The sequence below is a fragment of the Nansenia antarctica genome (genome assembly GCF_963989245.1).
Source record: "Nansenia antarctica genome assembly, chromosome: 13".
Lineage (NCBI taxonomy): Eukaryota > Metazoa > Chordata > Actinopteri > Argentiniformes > Microstomatidae > Nansenia > Nansenia antarctica.
The window spans coordinates 31799702-31824285 of NC_137683.1; the positions used below are offsets into that span (position 1 = coordinate 31799702).

Here is a 24584-nt window from a genome sequence, read left to right on the forward strand (position 1 = left end):
GAGTGTGTGTGTGTGTGTGTGTGTGGTGTGTGTGTGTGTGTGTGTGTGTATGTGTGTTAGAGGTTTTTAGATGTTAATGACTCATACATAATGTAGTTGAGTGAGACACCAAGGCGCTGGGGTCTGGGGGGGTTTGAAGTGTTGTATTTGGTCTCTCAGGTTAATTAGATGCGTGAGCACCGAACACAACAACACAAGAGAGTCCTCCTGTCCCCGTCACCCATTCAATTACCCCTCATCTGCATATGTGAGGCGCCGACCCAACACACACACACACACACACACATCAGAAGCTGCGGGGAGAGCGCCTGCTGTGTCGCTATCGCAACGCTCAGGCATAATAACACACACACACACAAACACACACACACAAACACACACACACGCACACACACACACGCACACACACTGCTTTCAATGTGTTTATTTACTGCTTACATTATCGACCTGCGATGGAGAAACTGTTACCTAAGACTACTGACAGACAGGGGTGAGACAGGTATCTGGTGTTAGAGGACAGGGGTGAGACAGGTATCTGGGGTGAGACAGGAGCAACATGCGATCAACTGGTGCTTCAGATGGAGGGCTGCCAGACCTACCAGTTGAAACTATATGTGTGTGTGCGTGTGTGTGTATGGTATGTGTATGGCGCTGTAGAACTGTTGTATAAAAACAATATCACACTGGAGGTCGTGCTGTTATACTGAATATCAGCACGGCTTTGATTGTCTTCTACTCGGCCTGCGGCCTCGTACCTACGACCCAATCACAGCCGTGCTGATATTCACTATAACAACACTCCCTCTCCTGTGATATTGCTTAATTATACAGCTATTCTATAAACATGTTCTAGTGAAATACTATATGACATATTATAAAGCTATTTTATAAACACGTTCTAGTGAAATACTATAATATATAGTATCAAGCTATTCTAGAAACATGTTCTAGTGAAATACTATAATATATAGTATCAAGCTATTCTATAGATGGTTATTCAGCGTCGAGGTAAAAGGTGATTCTCTATACAGTAACGTGTTACTATTCATTCAGTCTGTGGCTTGGTGCAGACAAGTGCAAGAAACACCAATTCAATCTTCAGTTGCCTATTTCAGTTTATTTTCTTATGAGAATCATTTTCACAATACAAAAATAGACCTTAAGACAAACCAAAATGACCATTTGTGAAGGTATGGGTAAAAAAAAAAAAAAATCAGAAGAATAAAAATAAATAAATACAAATCAGCATCACAGTGTCAAACTAAAGAGTCTAACCTAGCCAGGACACGCAGAGGTGCAGCACCCCCCAGGGGAGGCTGGGGGAGGTAGGAATCGGAGGATGGGCTCATTGTGATGCATGGACTGGAGTAGGGAATGGCGTGTTTCATACCATCTCTCATGCTGTGCCATTCATTAATGAGCCATTCATTACAATGAGCCATTCATTACAATGAGCCCGTCCTCCTATTTCTACCTAATGGACTGACTTATTCAGCACCGTTATCCAAAGCGCTTTACAACGGCCTCTCATTCACCCGTTCACACACACATTCACACACACATTCACACACCAATGGCGGGCAAGCTGCCATGCAAGGCGCCGGCCCTGCTCACTGGGAGCAATTTGGGGTTCAGTGTCTTGCCCAAGGACACTTCGAAATGTGGCCAGCCGGGGCTCGAACCTGCCGATCTGCCGACCTTGCGATCATTAGACGACGGCGGCTCTACCTCCCCTGGTACAAGCCTCAAGGCCATGCCGGATGACCACACCATGCTGTGTGTTCCGCAGGCCTGACTGTCCATAGCTAGAACACGGTCCCGAGCCAGGGGTCTGCCAGAGCCTCCCGTAGACCTCCAGTATACCAGAATCCTCTTGGTCGTACCTGGAGACGAGGAGAGACGTTTTTTTTTTTAGATGGGAGCTGAGTTGATTCAGTCATACACATAACAGGCCTCATAGAACGCTACCAACGTTCTAGACCCACCGACGTTCTAAACAGGACTACCAAACGTTCTGAGAGAACTACCAAACGTTCTAAAACAGCACCACCGACGTTCTAGAGCGGTACCAACATTCTAGAACGCCAACCGACGTTCTAAATGACGGCACCATAATTACGTCTGTTGTGCATTATTCTGTTCTGCGTCGACGGCGAGATCGATACGACCAGATGCTGACATACAGACGCGACATGAACATTTATCACTAGTCAATATCCGAGAGAACTCAGACCGTTTATGTCCAACACAGAGAGAGCATGGTGGTCAAATGACAGGGTATATACAGGAATCTTGAGGTTAATTTCAACGCCTTTCTAAGACTTTTTAAAGACCGTGTCAATATTTTTCCAGACCTCACCGCCACTTCGAGCTGTTACCGTTTACATCAGTGAACCTTTTAACTTAACAGTTTTAGTTTGCAATAGACTACAGGGCTCGACAGTGCGACTGTTTTGGTCGCATTTGCGAGTGAATATATTTCTGTGCGACTTGGAAATACATTCAATAGCACCAGTGCGACTAAAAGACTGCTGAACTACTGTCATGCGCAGTCAAACGTATGTGTATAAGCGATGAGGGAATGAAAACAGTGAACAGAAACGCGTGTCGCAGAAATGCTTCACGCGAGTCCTATATGCGCTTAAAATGCGCATTATGGGTATATGGGATACAGCTCTCATAGTTCGTAGCGCTGTGTTTTGTTAGCCGCTAGCTGCTAGCTGCTAGCAGCGTTTGCTTCCGGTTTCATTACAAAGAGGTTAACCCTATATGTGCCTGACGTCTAACAACATTCAAATGACTCTAACTTCATATTTTTTCGGATTTCAATGTATGACACATCATTTGAAAGCTTATGATCCGTAGTGCCAATCCACAACACGTCACATTTGAAAGTGTTTATGTAATTTTTTTACATTTGAAAGTGTTTTTTGTTTATATATATTTATATTATACAATATACCAGTCATATTCTGGAATGTGTCTAAATGTTAAAGTTCCATAAGTATAAGCAAAATAAAGTAACAGTTAGTACTTTATAGTAGTAGCATAAAAATAAAAAAAAACACGAACCGTAAACCGTGACCTAAAAACCGAGGTTCATACCGAACCGTGGGCCAACTGAAATTAATATTCTTACTTCCCCTTTACATTGTGTGAGTCTCCATTTTTATTACGGCCAAGAGCCGGTTATGGTAATTTTGATATGTTATGATTATGATAATTTGTTGTCGTTGACGAAAATTGCGCAATTTTCATTGTGCTACTGAAATTCTTGGTGTGCTACTAAATGTTTCAACATGGTAGCACAGTGCTACCTGGGGAAAAGGTAAGCGTCAAGCCCTGGACTAGACCAGTGGTTCCCAACCTTTTTTGTCTTGTGTACCCCTTGAGCTGTTTTGCCATGCCAGAAGTACCCCCTCACTCATGCGTGTTGATTATTTCCCAAAAAAATCAATTAAACTCTAACTTGCAAATATAACATTTATTACTGACACACAGAGAGCAAAACCTCTTCTCATGTCTCCAAAACTCTAAACACATTTTCTGCTTTACACACATTTTGCTATTCAAAATGGCACTTTTTAAATGCACTGAACACGGTTTTCTGCACACAACAATCTGACATAAAGTCACATGTTTGCCATTTCAAAACATTGCCATTCAAAATTAGACTACATGAGCTAATTGGCCAATACATGTGCCACCTGGCCACCTCAATGGTTAATTGTTACCACATGCCCACACACTCACTGAAAATAGACAAATAAATAATAAATAATAATGAATTTGATTTGATATCTGTTTCTTTTCCCTTTCTCCTGCTCCTCTTTGGCTTCTGTCTGAGGTGCAGTGATGTCATCATTTTCTCATCCCAGAGTCTTGACTGATGGGGAGAGGAAACAGACAAGATGAGACAGGATAAAACTTATCACACACACACACACACACACACACACACACACTTAAACTTCTTATCTAACTCTACTGATTATTAATGAAATCATTTGAACCACTCCCCTTTAATACATAGATATTTACACCATTGTGAAAAATAGACTCACCCAGTAGCAGTTGCAATTCTTTTTTTCATCAGTTGAGCTTTAATGAGACACTTGAGGTTGCTTCTCTTTTATAATCTTTGACAGTTCTGGAGGCAGTGTGGCAACAGCAGTCACCAGGCTGCTCTCCACACTCAGTCTGTTCCTTGGCTTGGTTTTGATGTGGGTCAAAGCTGAGAAGGTCACTTCACACATATATGTAGATCCAAAAGGCAAAAGTTCATTCAATGCACACTTTCCCAGCACTGGATATTCCTTTTCAACATCACACCAAAACTCTGTCAATGACTTGTCAGCATGTGCCATCTTCAACCCACGATCAGAGGACATGTCCATCAGATTTTCCTGCAGGCTTGCAGGAAGGCTGCTGCTGCTCCTGTCATTCACTCTGAATGGGTTCCTCACCCAGTCCAGTTTTTCTGACTTTGTTTCAATGTCATGAAAGTACTGGTTGAAGTCAGTGTCAAGTTTGGACAGATGTGCTTTAACTATTTTCACCACAGGACCTCTGTCAGCATCAGTGGTGGCGAGATGGCCATCAAGCAGTGGGAAACAGCTCACATCTCCATCCTTACATTTCCTCTCCCATAATTTAACCTTCTTTATGAATCCATTCACTTTGTCATACATGTTAAGGATGTGTGAGTACTTGCCCTGAAGTGAAAGGTTGAGTTCATTCAGCTTAGTGAAGACATCAGCAAGATATGCCAGCTGCGCAACCCACACTGCATCCTCAAACAGGGCTGCAAGAGGGTGGTCGTTTTCTGTCAGGAAAGCAAACACCTCGATGCGCAATTCATAGAGCCGCAGCAGCGTTTTGCCACGAGACAGCCAGCGAACGTCTGTGTGAAGCAGTAGCTGCTCATGCTCTGACCCGCTGTCATGACAAAGAGTTTGAAACAGTCTGTGGTTCATTGGCCGGGACTGAATGAAGTTAATCACCTTAACTGCGTCATCCATAACTGCACTTAACTCGGGGCTCATCCTTTTGCTGGCGAGTGCCTCCCGGTGAATAATACAGTGCATCCACTTAATTTCGGGGTTCACCTTCATCACACGCCCAAGCAGACCACGCACCTTACCCGTCATTGCTGCCGCTCCATCGGTACAGATGTGACTGCAGGATTTCCACTCCAGATCGTTGTCTTTGAAGAAGCTGTCAATAATCAGAAATATTTCCTCGCCAGTTGTCTTTCCTGGCAGCGTCTTGCAAAACAAGATATGCTCATTTATGTCCGACTCTTCTTTATAACGCACAAAAGCCAGCAGCTGAGCCTCCCCACTAACGTCGGTCATTTCTAGGGATGCTCCGATCTGGATTTTTGGGGCCGATACCGATCACCGATTTTTTTCCTCAAGATCAACCGATACCGATACCGATTTTTTTAAAAATACATAACTGTAGGCCTACTGACTGGATAGCCTACATATTTTTTGCTTTTTAGACAAAAGTTTTGATCCATTAGGCACCAAGCAAACGCAGACCCATTTTTATGGCATAGTAAAAGTCTGGCCTATCACCCAGTTAGGGCCTGAAGCCCAAGTCAGTCGATATGGCTGTATAAAAGACATCATAAACGTGGCCTTCATGGTTTACATACTGTTACGTCCTCCTATGTTTTCTGTTCAGTTATCTGTCTTCCCCAGGGGAAAAATAAAAATAAAAATAAAAAAATAAATAAAATAAAATAAAAAAAAGATCGGTTTTTGCGATCGGCCATTTTTGCCGATCACCGATCGAGTCATTTGGAGTGAAATCGGCCGATTTAAATCGGTGGCCGATAAATCGGAGCATCCCTAGTCATTTCATCTAATTGCAAAGCGAACTGACCTGCTTGCTTCATTTTATCCACCACTTGTCCGACAATATTTATGGACATATCATCAATCCGACGGGAGACGGTATTGTTAGATAATGGTACCAACTTGAGCGCGTCAGCTGCTTTCTTGTCCAGCATAGTTTGAGCCAAAATCACAGCGGCAGGCAAAATCAGATCTTCGGCGATTGAATGTGGGGTTTCTGACTTAGCCACTAGTAATGAAACAGCATAGGACGCCTCCAGTGCTTTGCTTGACACACTTGCCGCTTTTTTCAGTGTAGCCTGACTTGACTTGAACTCTGACAGTTTTCGCTTGAAAAAGTCGTCAGTTTTACCAACAGTTGCTAGGTGTTTGGTGCTCTGGTGTCGCTGTAAATGGGCTGGCTTCATTGAATTATTAGCCAGGACTTCGCCGCAGAGAAAGCACTGTGTCTGTGGTGGATCAGCCGATGTACATGTAAATCCCCACAAAACATATGTTTCCAAATAATAGCGGGGTCCTTTTTTTCTTTTTTTCTCTGATCTGACCGTCTGATCTGCCTCTGATCTGACCGTCTGATCTGCCTCTGAAGCTGGTCGTTTTAGCCATCTGTCCATCTTTGCGGTATACTGACAGGCCTAGCTGACGTGCGCGCGTAAATGAACGTAAATGAACGTGATTTAAATGTGACGTGACTACCACGTGTGTTACAGTCATCACCTGTCGGGGAGGAACTTAAGTTGCAGCGTACCATTTTAACAACAGGTTTATGAAACGACTATATTTAATTATTTTTTTGGAAAGGGAAATAAATTATAATTCCAAATCTTTCCACGTACCCCCTGCAATCCCCTCACGTACCCCTAGGGGTCCGCGTACCCCCGGTTGGGAACCACTGGACTAGACCACTGTCATACAACAGAATTTCCGATTCATCTCTGTTTTTTAATAAAACTAATAAATTAATTAAACTTCGACTAAAAGTTTTTAGGACACAAATTCAGAAAAATACCTACAAAATTCAAGACCTCATAAAATCGTGATAAGACTTTTTAATACTTATTAAGGGTCTTGATTTTCCCAAAATTGATTTATCAACTTTTAATACTTTTCAAGACACCGCGGATACCCAGGATGACCCGAGGGATGGAAGGAAGCAAGGCCTTAGGTCTTTTAAGGCTCACCACATTATAGGTCATCGTGCCGGTAAGTAGGACACGTACCCCCCCTCGTTCCCACGGTGTCGATGTTCCGTCCGTCCGTCCGTCCGTCCCTCAGTGGGGGAGCTTAGCGGCCACGCTGTTCTGCAGCTGCCACTGCGCCGCTACCCGCGACCCGTAGATGACGTAACCCCACGAGAGCACCACCACGCCTAGGAGGAGCTGAGAGGGGGGGGGGGGGGGCGACAGCGGCAACGTTAGAAGTGACCGTCGTTATATGATATCATATCTATGAATGAATGTGCAACAATACTATGTGCAATATGACAACCCTTGTGTACATAAGGTTCAGATATAGGAAAAGTTAGGATATTTATAGCATAGCATAGAGTACAGCACAGTGTTTTATCGTATAGTATAGTAGATAGTGTACATAGCCTTTATTTATGTAAACCAGCTCTTTTCCCTTTTTTATTTTACCCTTGGCCCTCTTGTTTTTAGTCTTTTTTCCAAGCAACAGGGGAGCCCCCCCTACTAAATGTCGTTGTATGGTACCTGTACTGTATTAATGACAATAAAGACCATTCATTCATTCATTCATTCATTCGTTAGCGATATACGATGAATTGTGAATCAAGGACCCCAATTGAAATAAGCCAGTGGCTTTCTTGGGTTTTTATCCTGTTAGTTGAACTTGTATGTAATATGTACTTTCATGTACCTACTTCTGCAAATCTTCTAATAAAGTTTTCAATCAATCAATCAAGCATGAAGGCGCTGAGTCTGACCGTCTCAGGAGGCCAGGCACAGCTCGCTAATGTGTTGCTAAGCAGCAAACTGCTAGGTAGCTAACATCTAACCCAGTCTATAAGCCTGAGGCTAAGCTAACTTCTAACCCAGTCTATAAGCCTGAAGCTAAGCTAACTAGCTAACTAACTTCTAACCCAGTCTATAAGCCTGAAGCTAAGCTAACTAGCTAACTAACTTCTAACCCAGTCTATAAGCCTGAAGCTAAGCTAACTAGCTAACTCCTAACCCAGTCTATAAGCCTGAAGCTAACTAGCTAACATGCTAACTTCTAACCCAGTCTATAAGCCTGAAGCTAAGCTAACCAGCTAACTAACTTCTCAGGTTGGCCAAACTAACATTATTATGTAACCAGGACAACAACAACTAACTAACACACACAGCTACTCACAGCAGAGTAGAACCTGTCCAGGGTGACCAGAATCATGTTAAAATAATATATATAATAATTATATATATAATTAGTATAATCTGTCCAGAGCGATCAGGTTGATGATGATAATCATGTTTCCTCTCTTGACCTGCGTGAGGGGGAGCATGCGCAGTGGCTGCCGTGAGAACTAACAGAGTGGACGGGGAGCATGCGCAGTGGCTGTCAGCTGCGACCTTCTTGTCCTGGAGCGCCATCTCCTGGCCTGTTTGGGAGTGTGTTCACCTAAATACTACTGAATGAATGAATGAATGAATGAATGAATGAATGAATGAATGAATGAATGAATGAATGAATGAATGAATGAATGAATGGTCTTTATTGTCATTGCTATAGTACAGGTACCAAACAACGAAATTTAGGAGGGGGGGGGGCTCCCCTGGTGCTAGAAAAAAAAAAAAAAAAAAACAAGAAGGAAAAAGAGCTGGTTTACATAAATAAAGGCTATGTACACTATCCACTATACTATACTATACAAATAAAACACTGTGCTGTACTCTATGCTATGCTATACCTATTCTAAAATGTCCTATCTCTGAACCTTATGTACCCTAGGGTTGTCATATTGCACATAGTGTTATTGCACATTCATTTAAAGTGTCGCAGTTTGCAGGTTTGAAATGTTCATAGTTGTGTTTCAGTATTGCACTTGATTTCAATCTAGTAGCTGCCATCAAATTGTCTAGATTGTCCAGGGCCTAGAACCTAGGTCTTTGCTGTGTTCAGGGCCTGAATGGCCCTGGGGTAGAAGCTGAGCTTCAGTCTGTTTGTCCTTGCGGCCAGGGTCCTGAACCGCCTGTTCGAGGGCAGCCGAACAAAGTGTTCGTACCCAGGGTGGGATGGGTCTCTGGAGATCTTGGAGGCCTTCCTGAGGCAGCGTGTGTTGTACAGCTCTTCCAGAGAGGGGAGGGGGGCGCCTGTGATCTTCTGGGCCGATCTCACGACTCTCTGATACTACTACTACTACTACTACTACTACTACTACTATTGATACTACTACTACTACTACTACTACTACTACTACTACTACTACTACTACTATTGATACTACTACTACTACTACTACTACTACTATTGATACTACTACTACTACTATTGATACTACTACTACTGCTACTACTACTACTACTACTACTATTGATACTACTACTGCTACGACTACTACTACTACTACTACTACTATTGATACTACTACTACTACTACTACTACTACTACTACTACTATTGATACTACTACTACTACTACTACTACTACTACTACTACTACTACTACTACTACTACTACTACTACTACTACTACTACTATTGATACTACTACTACTACTATTATTGATACTACTACTACTACTATTGATACTACTACTACTACTACTACTATTATTGATACTACTACTACTACTACTACTACTACTACTACTACTACTACTACTGCTACTTCTACTACTACTACTACTACTACTACTACTACTACTACTACTACTACTACTACTACTGTTGATACTACTACTACTGTTGATACTACTACAACTACTACTTCTACTACTACTACTACTACTATTACTACTACTACTACTACTACTACTACTACTGTTGATACTACTACTACTACTACTACTACTACTACTACTACTACTACTACTACTATTACTACTACTACTACTACTACTACTACTACTACTACTACTAATAATAATAATAATAATAATAATAATAATAATAACCTTTATTTGAATAGCACTTTTCCTGCAAACGTTACAGCTCAAAGTGCTTTAACATCCACACAGCATAAAAACAATACTAGAACAGAAGTAATCGATAAAAAAAACACATTAACAATAATAAAACAAGAATAAACCATACAATCCAAGGGGCATAGACATAAAACAAAAAAACGAAGATTTAAACAAGTAAATACATATACAAATATATACAATATATAGAAATATATAGATACATCAACTCACATTAACAGATACATTTAGAAAATAATACAGTCATTTAAAGGCAATATTAAAAAGATGAGTTTTTAGTTTTCAGTCAACAATGCTGTTGACCTAACTGCCGCGATGTAACCCAAATGATCACATACTTTCACTTATGCCAATATCGATTAAAGACAGATAACATTTTAAAATTAATTTGTATTTCTAAAAAGCAATATTGGGCTAACGTAAACGTTATAATGCTATGCTAGCAATATTGGGCTAACGTACACTCATTATGTACGTTTTATTCTAATATGAATTTCAGTACAGCCTATTTATCTTTCAGAGAAGTTAGAAGGCATAAGGAAACATGTTTATTGACTGGGCAACACAGTGTAAATACAGTGCTAGCCTGACCTTGGTCATGTGAACTAGCTTCATAAAATAAACGTTTTATTCAGATATTAACCAGCTTGTTAACATTCAATTTGTCAAATAAAACATTGTATACCCACAAACCATATTACTGCATAAGCAACCACACAGGGGAAAGACAGTATCAAAGGAGCAGTAATGTCACAAAAATACATTTCAGAACTTTAGGAGTTGTTTAGAATCTTTCAACTTGAACTCTCTTAGATTCAAGCCGATCTTCAGCTACTGGCAAACATCTCCACGAAATAAACCGTCTGGACCGTAGTTCATTTGATCAGTTACACCTGTATTGACCAATCAGGTAGCGGTATTGCCCGACCTCCCCCTACCACCCTAGGTTCCGCAAATCCGCCCCCCGCGCCGCTACGAGGCGCTGTCCAGAACTGAGGAGGAAGTCCTCCTGTATCCCACAATCCTCTCCGTTGCGTCTTGTTCTGTTAAAGTACAAGTCGCCGCCTCCACCACAACCCGGATAGCTCATCCCTGCCAGCTCAGTCTGGTGTTCCTGTTTCTACTAACATATATATATATATATCTATATATTACTACTAACATATATATATATATATATATATTAACATATGTTATATAAACATATCTATATTATCTATATGTGTGTCGGAACAACATCCTGATGTCGTCTGAGAGATCTGCTTGTTGTTGTTGACGGAGACCCGCCGGGGGAGTCACGTGTTAGCAGGTGAGGATGTGTGTGTGTGTGTGTGTGTGTGTGTGTGTGTGTGTGTGTGTGTGTGTGTGTGTCTGTGTGTCTGTGTGCGTGTGTGAGAGTGTGTGTGTGTGCGTGGGTGCGTGCGTGTGTGAGAGTGTGTGTGTGTGGGTGCGTGCGTGTGTGAGAGTGTGTGTGCGTGGGTGCGTGCGTGTGTGAGAGTGTGTGTGTGTGTGTGTGTGCGTGTGCGTGTGCGTGTGCGTGTGCGAGTGTGAGTGTGAGTGTGAGTGTGAGTGTGAGTGTGAGTGTGAGTGTGAGTGTGAGTGTGTGTGTGTGTGTGTGTGTGTGTGTGTGTGTGTGTGTGTTGTCCGATGGTCGTCTTGCTACATAATGTGAACTAACTCCACGCCTGTGCTCCAGATACTGCAGAGGGACAACAATGTTACTAGGCTAGCTACTGGATACTCCACTGTGTGACTTGATGCGGTTTCCCCCTTGTAGAAATACTTTCACTCTTTAAAGACACAAATATGCAATATACACACAACCTGTGCAAAACACACAATGCATGGTTTTCACATGGCTCTCTCTCCCCCTCTCTCTCATTCTCTTTCCCCGTCTCTGTATCTCTCTCTCCCTGTCTCTCATTCTCTCTCTTTCTCTCATTCTCTTTCCCTGTCTCTCTCTCTATCTTTCTCTCTCCCTCTCTCTCCCTGTCTCTCTCATTCTCTCTCTCTCTCTCTCTCTTTCTCTCTATCTTTCTCTCTCTCTCTCTCTCCCTGTCTCTCTCATTCTCTCTCTCTCTCTTTCTCTCTCTCTTTCTCTCTCCCTGTCTCTCTCATTCTCTCTCTCTCTCTCTCTCTCTCTCTCTCTCTCTCTCTCTCTCTCTCTGTCAGACGATGGCTCCCACTAAGATGAAGCTGCGTGTTCGGAAGCGCGAGAGCGGAGGAGGTGGCGGAGGAGGTGGAGGAGGAGGAGGAGGAGGAGGAGGAGGAGGAGGAAGGCAGGGGATGAGGTCCTCCTCGCGCTGCTCCGTGTCCTCGGAGGCCTCGCCGGACTCCAAGTGTCCTATCTGCCTGGACCGCTTCAACAACATGGCCTGTCTGGACCGCTGCCTGCACAAGTTCTGCTTCCCCTGCATCCAGGAGTGGAGCACCAACAAGGCGGAGTGCCCCCTCTGCAAGCAGCCCTTCTCCGCCATCTTCCACTCCATCCGCGCCGCTGACAACTTCAAGGAGTACACCCTCCGGCCCCCGCCCCCCCCAGCCCCCGCCCCCGCACCCCCCGACAACAACGGGACGGCGGTCGCCGCGGCTGCGGCAGCTGCTGCCGCTGTCGCCGCCATAGCGATGGCCGGCAGCCTCGGCAACCACAACCACAACCACCACCACAACCACCTCCGCAGGGCGGCGGAGGGGAGAGGAGGAGGAGGGGGAGGAGGGAGGGAGAGGAGGCAGTTAGGGCGAGGAGGAGGACAGAGAGGAGGAGGGACACACACCTCCTCCTCCTCCCCTCCTCCTCCTCCTCCTCCTCCACTTCTCCGGCCCCCCCCCCTCCACCACCACCTCTTACCGGAGGAGCTGGACGATGAGGAGCCCGGGGTGATCTTCGAGGGCCTGACAGGGGGAGGGGGGACGGGGGGGGGGTCCAGAGGAGGAGGAGGAGGAGGCGACCGCGGGGTCCAGAGGCTGATGGTGCGCCTGGCGGCCCGCCGCAGGGCCCAGCGCGAGGGCCGCAGCGTGAGACGCCTGCGGGAGCGCGAGACGCTGTCGTTCCGCCGGGCCCTGTACCGCGCCGGGGTCCGCGTCAGGGGGGGGTCATACAGCTACCACCACCACCAGCACCACCACCAGCAGAACCAGAACCAGGACCAGGCGGGTCTCCAAAGGCTCCTCCCCTGGCTGAAGCGGGAGCTGACGGTCCTGTACGGCTCCCACCGCTCGCTGGTGGGCATCGTCCAGCGCATCATCGCCTCCTGCGTGGCCCGTCACCGCCTGGACGACATGGAGGCCTCCGCCTCCGTGCGGGACGAGCTCCGCCCCTTCCTGCTGGCGCGCACCGACCACTTCCTCCACGAGCTGACGGCCTTCGCGCGCTCGGCGCCGCTGGCCTTGGAGGCGTACGACCTGCAGGCCGTCTACGACCCCCCCGCCGCCCATCTCTATGACGACGGTGTTGGCGTTGTCGGCGGTTCCGACTCCTCCTATGACTCCTCCTCCTCCGTCATCGCCATATCGGAGGAGGAGGAAGAGGAGGAGGGGGAGGGGGGCGGGTCGATGGAGGAGATGATGGAGAGAAGGGGGGGGCCGGAGGGGGTGGGGTCGGCGTTGTTGTTGCTGGGAGGAGGAAGTGACGTCGGAGGAGGAGGAGGAGGAGGTGTAGTCGGCTCAGGGACAGGAAGTTGCGCGCTGAGCCAGGCGCCGTGGGACGACGAGACGCCAGGCCCCTCCTACTCCACGGCCGAGCCCGGCCACTCGCCCGTGGCGCTGTCGATCAGCCCCGGGGAGGGGGAGGAGGCAAGGAGGAGGAGCGAGCCGTCGGAGAGGAAGGAGGAGGGAACGAGGGGGCGGGACGAGGAGGAAGGGGAGGAGGAGGAGGAGGGAGAGGAGGAGGAGGAGGAGGAGTGTATGATCGTGGGCTACGTCAAGCCCATGGCCGAGCGGACGCCGGAACTGGTGCAGCTGTCGTCGGACTCGGAAGAAGACGGGGAGGAGGAGAAGACAAAGAAGAAGAAGAAGAAGGAGCAGAAGAAGGAGGAGGAGGAGGAGGCGATGAAACAGGAGGGCGGACGGACGGGCGGCGATCGCGATCTCCCCCTCCCCCACCCGCCTCCCCCCGCCGCCATCTACTCCTCCTTCACCTCCTCCTCCTCCTCCTCTTCTTCTCTCGCTCACGTCATCTCTGGTTTCGCCGTCTCCCCCCCGCCCCCGGAGGGCGATAGAGGGGAGGCTCGCGGAGGAGGAGGAGGAGGACAGCACCCGGAGGCGGACAGAGAGAGGCTGGAGGGGGAGGGGGAGGGGGGGGAGGACGGGTCCGGGACCGGGTCGGACCACACCTGGTCGGCCAGGAGTACCGTCTCCATACGCAGTTGCAGCGGTCGGTCGGACCGGTCCCCCCGGGAGAGGCAGCGCAAGAGACGGGGTGAGAGGGGGGGGAGGGAGAGGCGGAGGAAGAAGGGAAGAGAGAGGGAGCAAGGAGGAGTCGGAGGAGGAGGAGGCGAAGGAGGAGGAGGAGGAGGAGGAGGAGGAGGAGGCCACCACAGCAGAGAGAGGGGGGCCCGGGGAAGGAGGGAGAGAGAGAGGGGGAGGGAGAGGAGGATAGCAGCGAGGGAGAGGGAGGAGGCGAGAGTGAGGCGGGAGAAGGAGATGGTGAGGGCGTTGTTCGACCCCTCGCTCAGGCCCCTCCTCCACCACCACCACCACGCCCCCACCCCCACCCCCGCCGTGGGGATAGTCTCCAGCCCGGAGCCCCCCAGTGTCCCCCCCTCCCCCTCCCCCCTCTCCTCCCCCGGCGGTCGCTCCCGGAGCAGCCAGAGGGAACGCCGCGAACGCCGCCGCCCCCAGTCTTCCGGAAGCTTCTCCAGCTCCACCAGCTGCTCCCTGTCCTGGGGGGGGGGCGGAGGAGGGGGGAGGAGGAAGGGGGGCGGGGGCTCCCGACACGACAAGCCGGGGGGGAAGAGGAAGTACAAGACCCGGCACCTGGAAGAAGATCCGACCTGGGGGGGGGGGGTCCCCCAGCAGCAGCAGGCCCCGCCCCCCCCCGCCCCCGCACGGAGGGAGAGGGAGACGGGGGCGAACGATGACGAGGACGACGGCGGAGAGAGAGAGGAGGGGAACGGGAGCGAGAGGAAAGGGGGAGTGGAGACCCCCCCCGTCCCCATCCCCAGGGACAGCAGCACCAGTCTGGGAGAGGGGTGAGTACAGGCTGGGGGAGGGGGAGGGGTGAGTTCTGGGGGAGGTGGAGGGGAGGGGGAGGGGTGAGTACAGGCTGGGGGAGGGGGAGGGGAGGGGAGGGAGCGGTGAGTACTGGGAGAGGTGGAGGGAGGGGGAGGTGGATGGGAGGGGCTGGGTACACACATGAGGTTTGCCTTGATGTTGAGAGTGGCATGGGAGCTGTGTCTCAGACATGGGAAGGAGGTACATTTCGGGACACATCATCAGTAGAGTACCTTTGAATCATGGGGCGTTTCGGCCTTTCAACACTAGACACCCCCATCTAAGGGGGCCAGCTACAGGGTGATCAAGCCTCAATGTGTCCCGTTGCCCAATCATGAGAATTGCCCGGTTGTTTAAATGGCGCAGCCCACAGGACTATGCAAGGCAGGGGTGTCCTCTTCCCCGAGTCAGGCCTAGAGCTGACCGCATGACCGCATGCCTTGTTCACCCAGGGGAGGCTGGGGGAGGTAGAACACCAGGGGAGGCTGGGGGAGGTAGAACACCAGGGGAGGCTGGGGGAGGGAGAACACCAGGGGAGGCTGGGGGAGGTAGAACACCAGGGGAGGCTGGGGAAGGTAGAACACCAGGGGAGGCTGGGGGAGGTAGAACACCAGGGGAGGCTGGGGGAGGTAGAACACCAGTTCTGACCTGGGTTCTCAAGTGGGAGTGGGGGTAGGGGGGGGGATTAGTGAGCGGGTCATGTTGATGTTCTTTGAGCCCAGCCAGGGTCCTTCCGCTTGATCCATATCCACTGGCTGCTTCTTTCGGCCGCTTCAGAGAGTCAGAGATCTAATTGTCTGCCGCAGAACCTGTCCATGGATGCCGAGGTCTTTCAGTAGCCTAATGGTGGAAGAAGCCACGAAACCTCTGCATCCGACGTGATAGACTTTTGCCTTCCATCCTCGTTGTTGAGCGTCTGCTGCCAGTTCTGTGTCTCGCAGTTTCTTGCGCTCATAGGTAGGGCTGGGTTCAAAAAATCGATTTCCCGATTCTGAATCGATCTTCATTAAATGAGCGATTATCGATTCATAAATCCCGAGATCGATCTTTCATTTAAAAAAAAAAAAAATGTTGCTTGCAGCTTCAACCCGCAACTAGATCTCGTGGCCAGATCTCGCGCTACAAGAATTTATCATATCTCACGCAACGTGAGGTCTCAACACTAAAATCTAAAAACATGGCGATGGCAGGGACACTCAAGTCACCACCAGGCTTAAAGTCAGATGTCTGGGTGCATTTTGGATTTAAAAAATGTGACGATAGAGATGAGCTGGACAAAAGCAAAGTCATATGTAAATAAAAAGTACATTCATGTAACTGCTTTGGAGTCAATTCATTGATATGTTTAACAATGCTACATGTTATAGGGTTCCTTGAACCATTTATAGCATTAGTTCGGAGAATCTCTTTCATATTCAAGCAAAAAATGTATATTGTAACTAGATCGAATCGGAATCGAATCGAATCGTGAATCGAATCGAATCGGGAGCTGTGAATCGGAATCGAATCGTTTTGGGAAATCAGTGGCGATACCCAGCCCTACTCATAGGCCTCTTCGGCTGAATTCTCCCACGGGAGCACTGTGAGCTCTATGATGTAAACAGACTTCAGTGAAGGGGACCAGAGTACCAAGTCTGGTCTTGATTGATTGATTGAAAACCTTTATTGTCCCCAATGGGGAAATTTTGTTGTCAAACAGCTCAGTTAGGGCAGAAAACATTCAATACAGAAAACAGAAAAACATTCAATAAAATACATAAAACAGTGGAGGCTCAATAAGTAAAAAGTTCCAAAAGTTCCAGCTCCAGGTCTCCCCCACCCTGCAGGGCCTGGTTGTAGAGTCGGAGTGCAGCTGGAACAAAGGACTGTCCAAATCTTTTTGTACTTTGACGGGGGAGAACAAATCTGTGACTGAACTTGCTCCTCATCCCTGCCAGCTCGCAGTACATCGGGTGGGAGGGATTGGCCAGCATGGCCGCCAGTTTTTTCCCCATCCTCTGTTCTGCCACCACCTCTAGGCTGTCCAGCCCGGTCCCCACCACAGAGCTGGCCTTCTTCACCAGTTTGTTTAGCTAAGGGTTCTAAGGGTGGTGGCTGCGATCTCGGGTGATAAAGATGAGTTGCTGGCCAATATCGACTAGCGTCTTCCAATCCCGGGCCATGGCTAGCTGTCCAGCTTCTGGTTTGGTAGGAGGATGGTTGGACTTTTTCTGTCCCTCTCGGATGAATGTTGAATGAATGAATGAATCGTTTAATGACCACACGACCTAGGTCGGTGGAATTTGTTTTCGGTACAGGTGGAAAAGCTCAATACAACAGTGTCAAAAACATACACACATCAGTGTTTCCTCCAGGATTTTTCACATTAGTGGCGGAGCGGTTGTCTTTCGCCGCGATTTTTTTTCCGTGTGCACGCGCATAAAACGCGCACTGGCGCTCAAAACAAAGACGTAGTTTCACCAAAAACTAGAGGGTGGCAACAATTATAATTTCTTAAATAGCGGTTAAGTCATTAAAGCCGAGCAGGTGATTTTATATAGCCTAGAAGGTGATCAAATACCAATATATCCTACAGCTGCAGCGGAACATGCGGAACGCGCATGACACACACACACACACACAGAGAAAGATCAATACGAAGTAGGCCTACATGAGAGTACACGCACAAAACCGGCTAACGTTACTCATTAACTGTTTACACAAGTAAAATCACAGTGTGACAGTCAGATGGAACATTCGGTAAACAACAACAACAGCAAGGTAATGCTATCAGTTGAGTTAAAGAAAACCAACTCTCTTAACTTTGAGGACACCAACATGAGCCCTGCTTATCCGTACCTCCGCCGTTCTGTTCGTGGTGATTTTAGAGGCAATAGATTATTTTTGCCCCGCGCATATTGCTATGAATAGTTCGAAGCTAGGTGCTTGCACGTTAGGTGCGAGAATGCTCGGTTAACCCATTAACAAAATAGGCTGATTTAATTGACCATGAACATCAGAGACTACATTACGAATGTTCATTTAAAATACTCTATACTGAGCACTGGTATAAGAACATGAACCAGAGAACAGCAGTAAATGCAATAACCCACAGTCGTCACTGATGATGTTGCATTTTCGATTAGGATACGGGATTAAAGGCACCGGCGACGGGCTAAAAGAGAAATCCAAATGTCCCGCTAAATTCGGACCAATCACAAAACTGTTTTGAAAGCGCGTCGCCTCGCGCTGCGCGCCTGTTGAGAGCGATTCAGTCTCGATTGCAGTGCGAACACAAACAACGAGGTTAATTGCAACATTGTAACATATTGTAAATAACTACGCCCTAAATCGTAACGAAATGTTGGTCTGGAAGCGGCCTAAATCTAGCTTCAATCTGCTTTTTTTCTGTTCTCCGGTCATAATAACTCGCTGCCTTTCTGCGCAGCCTGAATCAAAGTGGACTGTCTGAATCAATTAGTGGCGGAGGAAATTCATTCGTGGCGGCCCGCCACGAATAAATGCATATAGAGGAAACACTGCACATTACACACATTGCACATAACTATCACATGGACATGTACACACAACCACAAGACAAGAACATAGTCGATATTTACAACTTAGAAAGTGCAGTACATCTGGCAGGGTTAGTGCAGTGAGTCAGGTGTCGAGAGTCCTTATAGCAGAGGGGAAAACACTGTTTTTGAAACGGGATGTTTTGGTGGCCAGGGATCGGTAGCGCCGTCCAGAGGGCAACAGTTGAAACAGGTGGTGAGCAGGGTGGGAGGGGTCAGAGATAATTTCATGTGCTCTATTTGTGGTGCGTTTGAGATATAGTGATTAAACTGATGGGAGAGGGGTGCCGATGATCTTAGACGATTTTCCTACTATTGACTTACTACTATTTTCTTGCTGTAGTTTTTTCCGTGATTTACTGTCCGAGCTGCCGTACCAAACTGGTGCCGTGATGGAATTGGTTGCTCTCAAGGGCAAGGAGTTGGTGGTATTCCTCAGGTTCTCAATAGCTGGTGCCCGGCACTTGAGCACCTGGTTGTGCCTCCAGGTGTAGCGGCCTTGTGTGAGGCTAGTCTTACAACCGGTTAAGATGTGTTTGAGAATCACTGGAGTTGGGCAGAGGCCGATCAGAGGCTTTCTTCCACTGCTTTCTCAGCTGCCTTCTCTCTCTGACCAGTCTTTCAATCTCTTGCTGCCTCCTGGATTTGGCTGGTTGCTGGTATTGCTTTGTCGCTTCTCCTAAGGTTCACTCCAAAGAGCTCTTCTCCGTAGTGGTAGATGATATCGCCTATCCTGTCGAGCTTTTTCTCTGCTGTGCCCACTTGCTGCTCCAGGATTTTTATCAGGTCGTTGTTGACTGTTTCCCCACACTCTCTCTTTTCAACAGCTTTGGGCCACTTGTGGGTGTGAGTGTCCTGCTGCTGCTGTGGTAAATGGACTGCACTTATACAGCGCCTTTATCCAAAGCGCTTTACAACGGCCTCTCATTCACCCATTCACACACATATTTACACACCGATGGCGGCAAGCTACCATGCAAGGCGCCGGCCCGCTCATTGGGAGCAATTTGGGGTTCATTGTCTTGCCCAAGGACACTTCGACATGTGGCCAGCCGGGGGTCGAACCGCCGATCTGCCAACCTTCCGATCATTAGACGCCGACTCTACCTCCTGCGCCACGCCCTGCTGTAGTTGTCTTGTGTGCCGGGGTTTTGGTTCGTAGTCGTGTCCGTTCCTGGGTCTGTAGCCGTGTTGTCAATCGTTGAGCCGTCTTTCTCTCGCAGGCTCTAGGGTTTTTTTGTTTCTTTGTTGACTTTCTGTAGCATTTGGTGGGTGTCTTCAACAAACTGAAACAGCGTCGGAGACTGCCGCCATGGGGAGCTAGCCCATGACAGCCCCAGTGGGGTCTGTTCCCTCCAAGCTGTCACAAGATCTGGATCAATTATGACTCCGATTTCTGCCCTGGCACTTGGTGTTTAAGTGTCAAGTGTTTTCAAATGTGCAGATAATTTCTCTCTTTCACCAATGACCAATTCCTCTGTTTTATCCTGATTAAGCTGGAGAAAGTTGTTGTGTCATCCATACATTGATACATATCAGCAATACAATCCGTCAGACTAGTAGTTATTGGGTGTTACCGACGACACATAGAGCTGGGTGTCGGTGTCAGCATAGCTGTGACAGTTAACGGGGGGTTTGTGTGTTCGTGTCTGTGTCCCCCAGGGAGCGGAGCAGCCGGAGGAAGAGGAGGAAGAGGAGGAGGACGAGGCAGAGCCGCAGCCCCAGCGTGGAGATCGTGTACGAGGGCACCACGCTGGCCCCTCCCCCTTACGCGCCCCCTGACTCCCCCCACCCCCACCCCCACCACCAGGCACGCCACAACCGCAAGCACAAGAGGAAGCAGCAGCAGCGTTACCAGCGTAACCACGACGACCAGCATCACCACCAGCAGCGCCCCCCGGTGGTGATCACCATCGACAGCGACAGCAGCGACGACCCGCCGGCGCACGCGGCCTTCGACCGCCACGGCCTGAGCGACCGCGCGGTGGACTTCTGCGACCGCGACCGTGACTGCGCCCCCCTGACCGCCACGCCCCCCTCCCCCCCCCCTGACCACGCCCCCCTCCCCCCACCTCGCCCCCCTGGAGGACCTGGGCGTGGACATCAGCGACCTGGCGGTGGACATCCTGGACGCCCCCCTGGACCACCCCGTGTCCGACGGAGAGCGTAGAAGAAGAAGCAGAACAGACCCCCGGGACTCCCCCTCCTCCTCCCCCTCCCTTTCCTCCCCCCCGCTTCCTCCTCCTCTTCCTCCTCCTCCCGTTGAAGAAGAAGTAGAAGAAGAAGCAGCGGTTGTCGCGGTGACCACCACCACTGACTCCCGTCTCCTAGAGACCATCCTGCAGGACCTGGAGCACATCGCCCTGCCCCCCCCCCCTCCTCCTCCACCCCCTCCTCCTCCTCCCCCCTGTAACCTTGACAACCGCGACCACAACCACCACCACCATCATCATCATCATCACCGCCGCGACCTTGACGACCCCAGGAACTCGCCTTCCGCGGAGAACTCCGTCTCCCAAGATCCCTCACCTGCGTTGTCTGTAGGCTCCGCCCTCTCTGGGAGCTCCGCCCTCTCTGGGAGCTCCACCCTCTCTGGCCCGGACATGCTCTCTGCTGAGACACGCACACACACTCACACTCACATCGTCTACAGCACTGACTAAAATACCTGAAGAAAGAGAGAGAGAGAGAGAGACACACACACACACACACACACACTCACACACACACACACACTCTCACACTCTCACACTCACACACACTCTCACACACACACTCTCACAAACACACACTCTCACACACACACACACTTTCACAAACAAACACACAGTTGTAAAGTGTTGGAGTTTGGAGTCTCGGTGGACATTTACTGGAACTGAACTCTATTTTCTCCCTCTAAGACGTTAACGTGGATCACTAGAATAAGAATAATGAATTAATTGGAAAAATGTAATAAAAAATAAAATAAAAAAATCTGATACCGATCACAACCTTGTTTGTTCTTCTGTGGTCGTTCACTTTGACTTGATTTATTTATGCTTTCTCTGGGTCCCGAGTTCAATAACTACCACTGTGATAGGATAGAACTGTTCTATTGGACAATAACTACCGCTGTGATAGGATAGAACTGTTCTATTGGACAATAACTACCGCTGTGATAGGATAGAACTGTTCTATTGGACAATAACTACCGCTGTGATAGGATAGAACTGTTCTATTGGACAATAACTACCGCTGTGATAGGATAGAACTGTTCTATTGGACAATATCTACCGCTGTGATAGGATAGAACTGTTCTATTGGACAATAACTACCGCTGTGATAGGATAGAACTGTTCTATTGGACAATAACTACCGCTGTGATAGGATAGAACTGTTCTATTGGACAATAACTACCGCTGTGATAGGATAGAACTGTTCTATTGGACAATAACTACCGCTGTGATAGGATAGAACTGTTCTATTGGACAATAACTACCGCTGTGATAGGATAGAACTGTTCTATTGGACAATAACTACCGCTGTGATAGGATAGAACTGTTCTATTGGACAATAACTACCGCTGTGATAGGATAGAACTGTTCTATTGGACAATAACTACCGCTGTGATAGGATAGAACTGTTCTATTGGACAATAACTACCGCTGTGATAGGATAGAACTGTTCTATTGGACAATAACTACCGCTGTGATAGGATAGAACTGTTCTATTGGACAATAACTACCGCTGTGATAGGATAGAACTGTTCTATTGGACAATAACTACCGCTGTGATAGGATAGAACTGTTCTATTGGACAATAACTACCGCTGTGATAGGATAGAACTGTTCTATTGTACGATGCGATTCCTCAGTACGTGTTTGTTATGTTCTCAATACTCTTTTACTCTTAATAATATATGAACACGGGCTTATGTTGTGTTCATTATAATCAATGCTCATGATCCTTTACTGTTGTATGCCTTGTATGGTTTGGTTTGGTTTTCTTTGCACTGTATTGGTGTCTTAGTTGTTTTCGTTTTCAATCTGTTCTTTTGCGCTGTATTGTACAGCACTTTGAGCTGCATTCTTATGTGTGAAAGGTGCTATATAAATAAAGTGTATTATTATTATTTTTTTTATTATTATTATGATTATTATCATCATGGATATTCCATCCCATGCATTACAATGAAGCCGACCTTCGATTTCTACCTCCCCCAGCCTCCACTGACCCTCCTCTACCTCCCCTGTCCTGCTGAGGTTAAACTGATGACTAACAGATACCCACCATTCACCTGTAAATATATACCTAGTGTACCTATAATCTCTATATATAATACCTTAATATTTTAATAATAATAATATAATATAATACTTACCTAATATAATAATATAATAATATAAATGCTATTATGTTAAACTAACGGCTGCATCTGTAGGCAGGTACCACTAGAGGGCGATGTTTTCAGTTGGCAGTTACCATGGCTACCACCGAGACTCAGTTACCATGGCTACCACCGAGACTCAGTTACCATGGCTACCACCGAGACTTCAGAAACCATGGCTACCACCGAGACTTCAGAAACCATGGCTACCACCGAGACTCAGTTACCATGGAGGACAACCAGCTCAACCCTTTTTCCATCTCTTCATTAGTTCTTCCAGGTCAGTGAACAATGTACATGTACTGTCCAGAGACCCATCCCACCCTGTACTGTATTAATGACAATGAAGACCATTCATTCATTCATTCATTCACATGTCCACAAACACCTCTACAGTTAACAGACGAGGCCTACAAGGCAGTTAGCCCAATATGAAGATGGTGTTACATGAACTACGGTAGCTTGTCTCCGGTTGCCATGGTAGCGGTAGTAGCGGCAGCTTTCAGTTGTAGTATACAACTTGTTATATTTATATTATTATATATAATATTATTGGGAATATGGGAATTAAATAGTAACTTTGTACATTGAGGAATTAGTTTAAGTTTAAATTAGAATAAGAAATGTTGTAAGATTTTGTAACAAGAAGAAGTAATGCCAAACCGGAAACAGTACCCAACTCCAGATCCCCAAAACACCATCCCCCATCCCATTCTGCCCTGGTGTCCTGAACACAGCATGAACGTTTCATGTAACTGCATGTTAAAAACACATTAAACTAATGATATGAAACAACAATATAGCTCGAAGCAGAAAGAAGGAATGTCTTACAGGCTGGTTTAATGACTAATATCAATGGAAAAATAACATACCTCTACAAGGTGGAAACAAGTCAAATGAAGTAAAAATATGTCTGAATACAAGTAAAAAAAACAAAAAAAACAACAACAAAGAATCATTGCTCTATGCTAACATCTTAGCTAAGCTTGGCAATCCATGCATACCTCTGTAACCCTCACAAAGCAGAAAACATTCTACTAAATGTAAAAAGTAGAACCATTTTTCTATGATAAAACAACATGTGTTTTCTTAAAGGGACAATCTGGGATTCCAACAACAACAAAGCGGTCTCCCCGCCACTGTTTCTGGTAAACAGCTGAGCGATGGGGCTGGAGCAATGTAACCACTCTCAGATTCAGAGACGGAGCTATGGATGTAATAACTGACCTTCCATGAGATCAACATGATAGTTTTAACCATGTTCTGAAGCTATACAGTGTTTGTTAACAATGACATTGTTTACAACAAGTAAAACTAGCTTTTATTTTGGCTTCTGTGAAAGTCAATTCATGAGGAAGTTATTTTCCTCAAGAGTCAATGACTATACTGTATATCATTAATTTAAGTTAATGAATGAATTAAGTGGATTCCCAAAATGGAT

General features: G+C 47.3%; 2 protein-coding genes and 1 long non-coding RNA gene across 3 annotated transcripts; 2 read left to right on the top strand and 1 right to left on the bottom strand.

Moving 5' to 3' along the window:
• Positions 1–1206: 1206 nt before the first annotated feature.
• Positions 1207–8334, bottom strand: LOC308169191. Its single transcript, XR_013937747.1, has 3 exons — positions 8220–8334; positions 7085–7243; positions 1207–1883 (listed from the first exon to the last, which is right to left on the bottom strand). It is a non-coding gene; the product is annotated as an uncharacterized lncRNA (long non-coding RNA).
• Positions 8335–12295: 3961 nt separating this feature from the next.
• Positions 12296–14430, top strand: LOC308169537 (E3 ubiquitin-protein ligase Topors-like; the record flags this gene model as incomplete). Its single annotated transcript, XM_080544220.1, has 4 exons — positions 12296–12650; positions 12939–13457; positions 13893–14354; positions 14408–14430. The coding sequence occupies 4 exons, from the start codon at positions 12296–12298 to the stop codon at positions 14428–14430; spliced, it is 1359 nt and encodes a 452-aa protein (XP_080400346.1).
• A 195-nt stretch (positions 14431–14625) lies between these two features.
• Positions 14626–21648, top strand: LOC308169190 (uncharacterized protein). The gene is made up of 2 exons (XM_080543849.1): positions 14626–15198; positions 20440–21648. The coding sequence occupies exons 1-2, from the start codon at positions 14651–14653 to the stop codon at positions 20945–20947; spliced, it is 1056 nt and encodes a 351-aa protein (XP_080399975.1). The 5' UTR covers positions 14626–14650; the 3' UTR covers positions 20948–21648.
• Positions 21649–24584: the final 2936 nt, after the last annotated feature.

Coding starts and splice junctions, on each gene's coding strand:
- LOC308169190 (XM_080543849.1), top strand. CDS start 14,651: ATGGTGAGGGCGTTGTTCGACCCCTCGCTCAGGCCCCTCCTCCACCAC. Junction 15,199..20,439: donor AGCACCAGTCTGGGAGAGGG/GTGAGTACAGGC, acceptor TGTGTCCCCCAG/GGAGCGGAGCAGCCGGAGGA.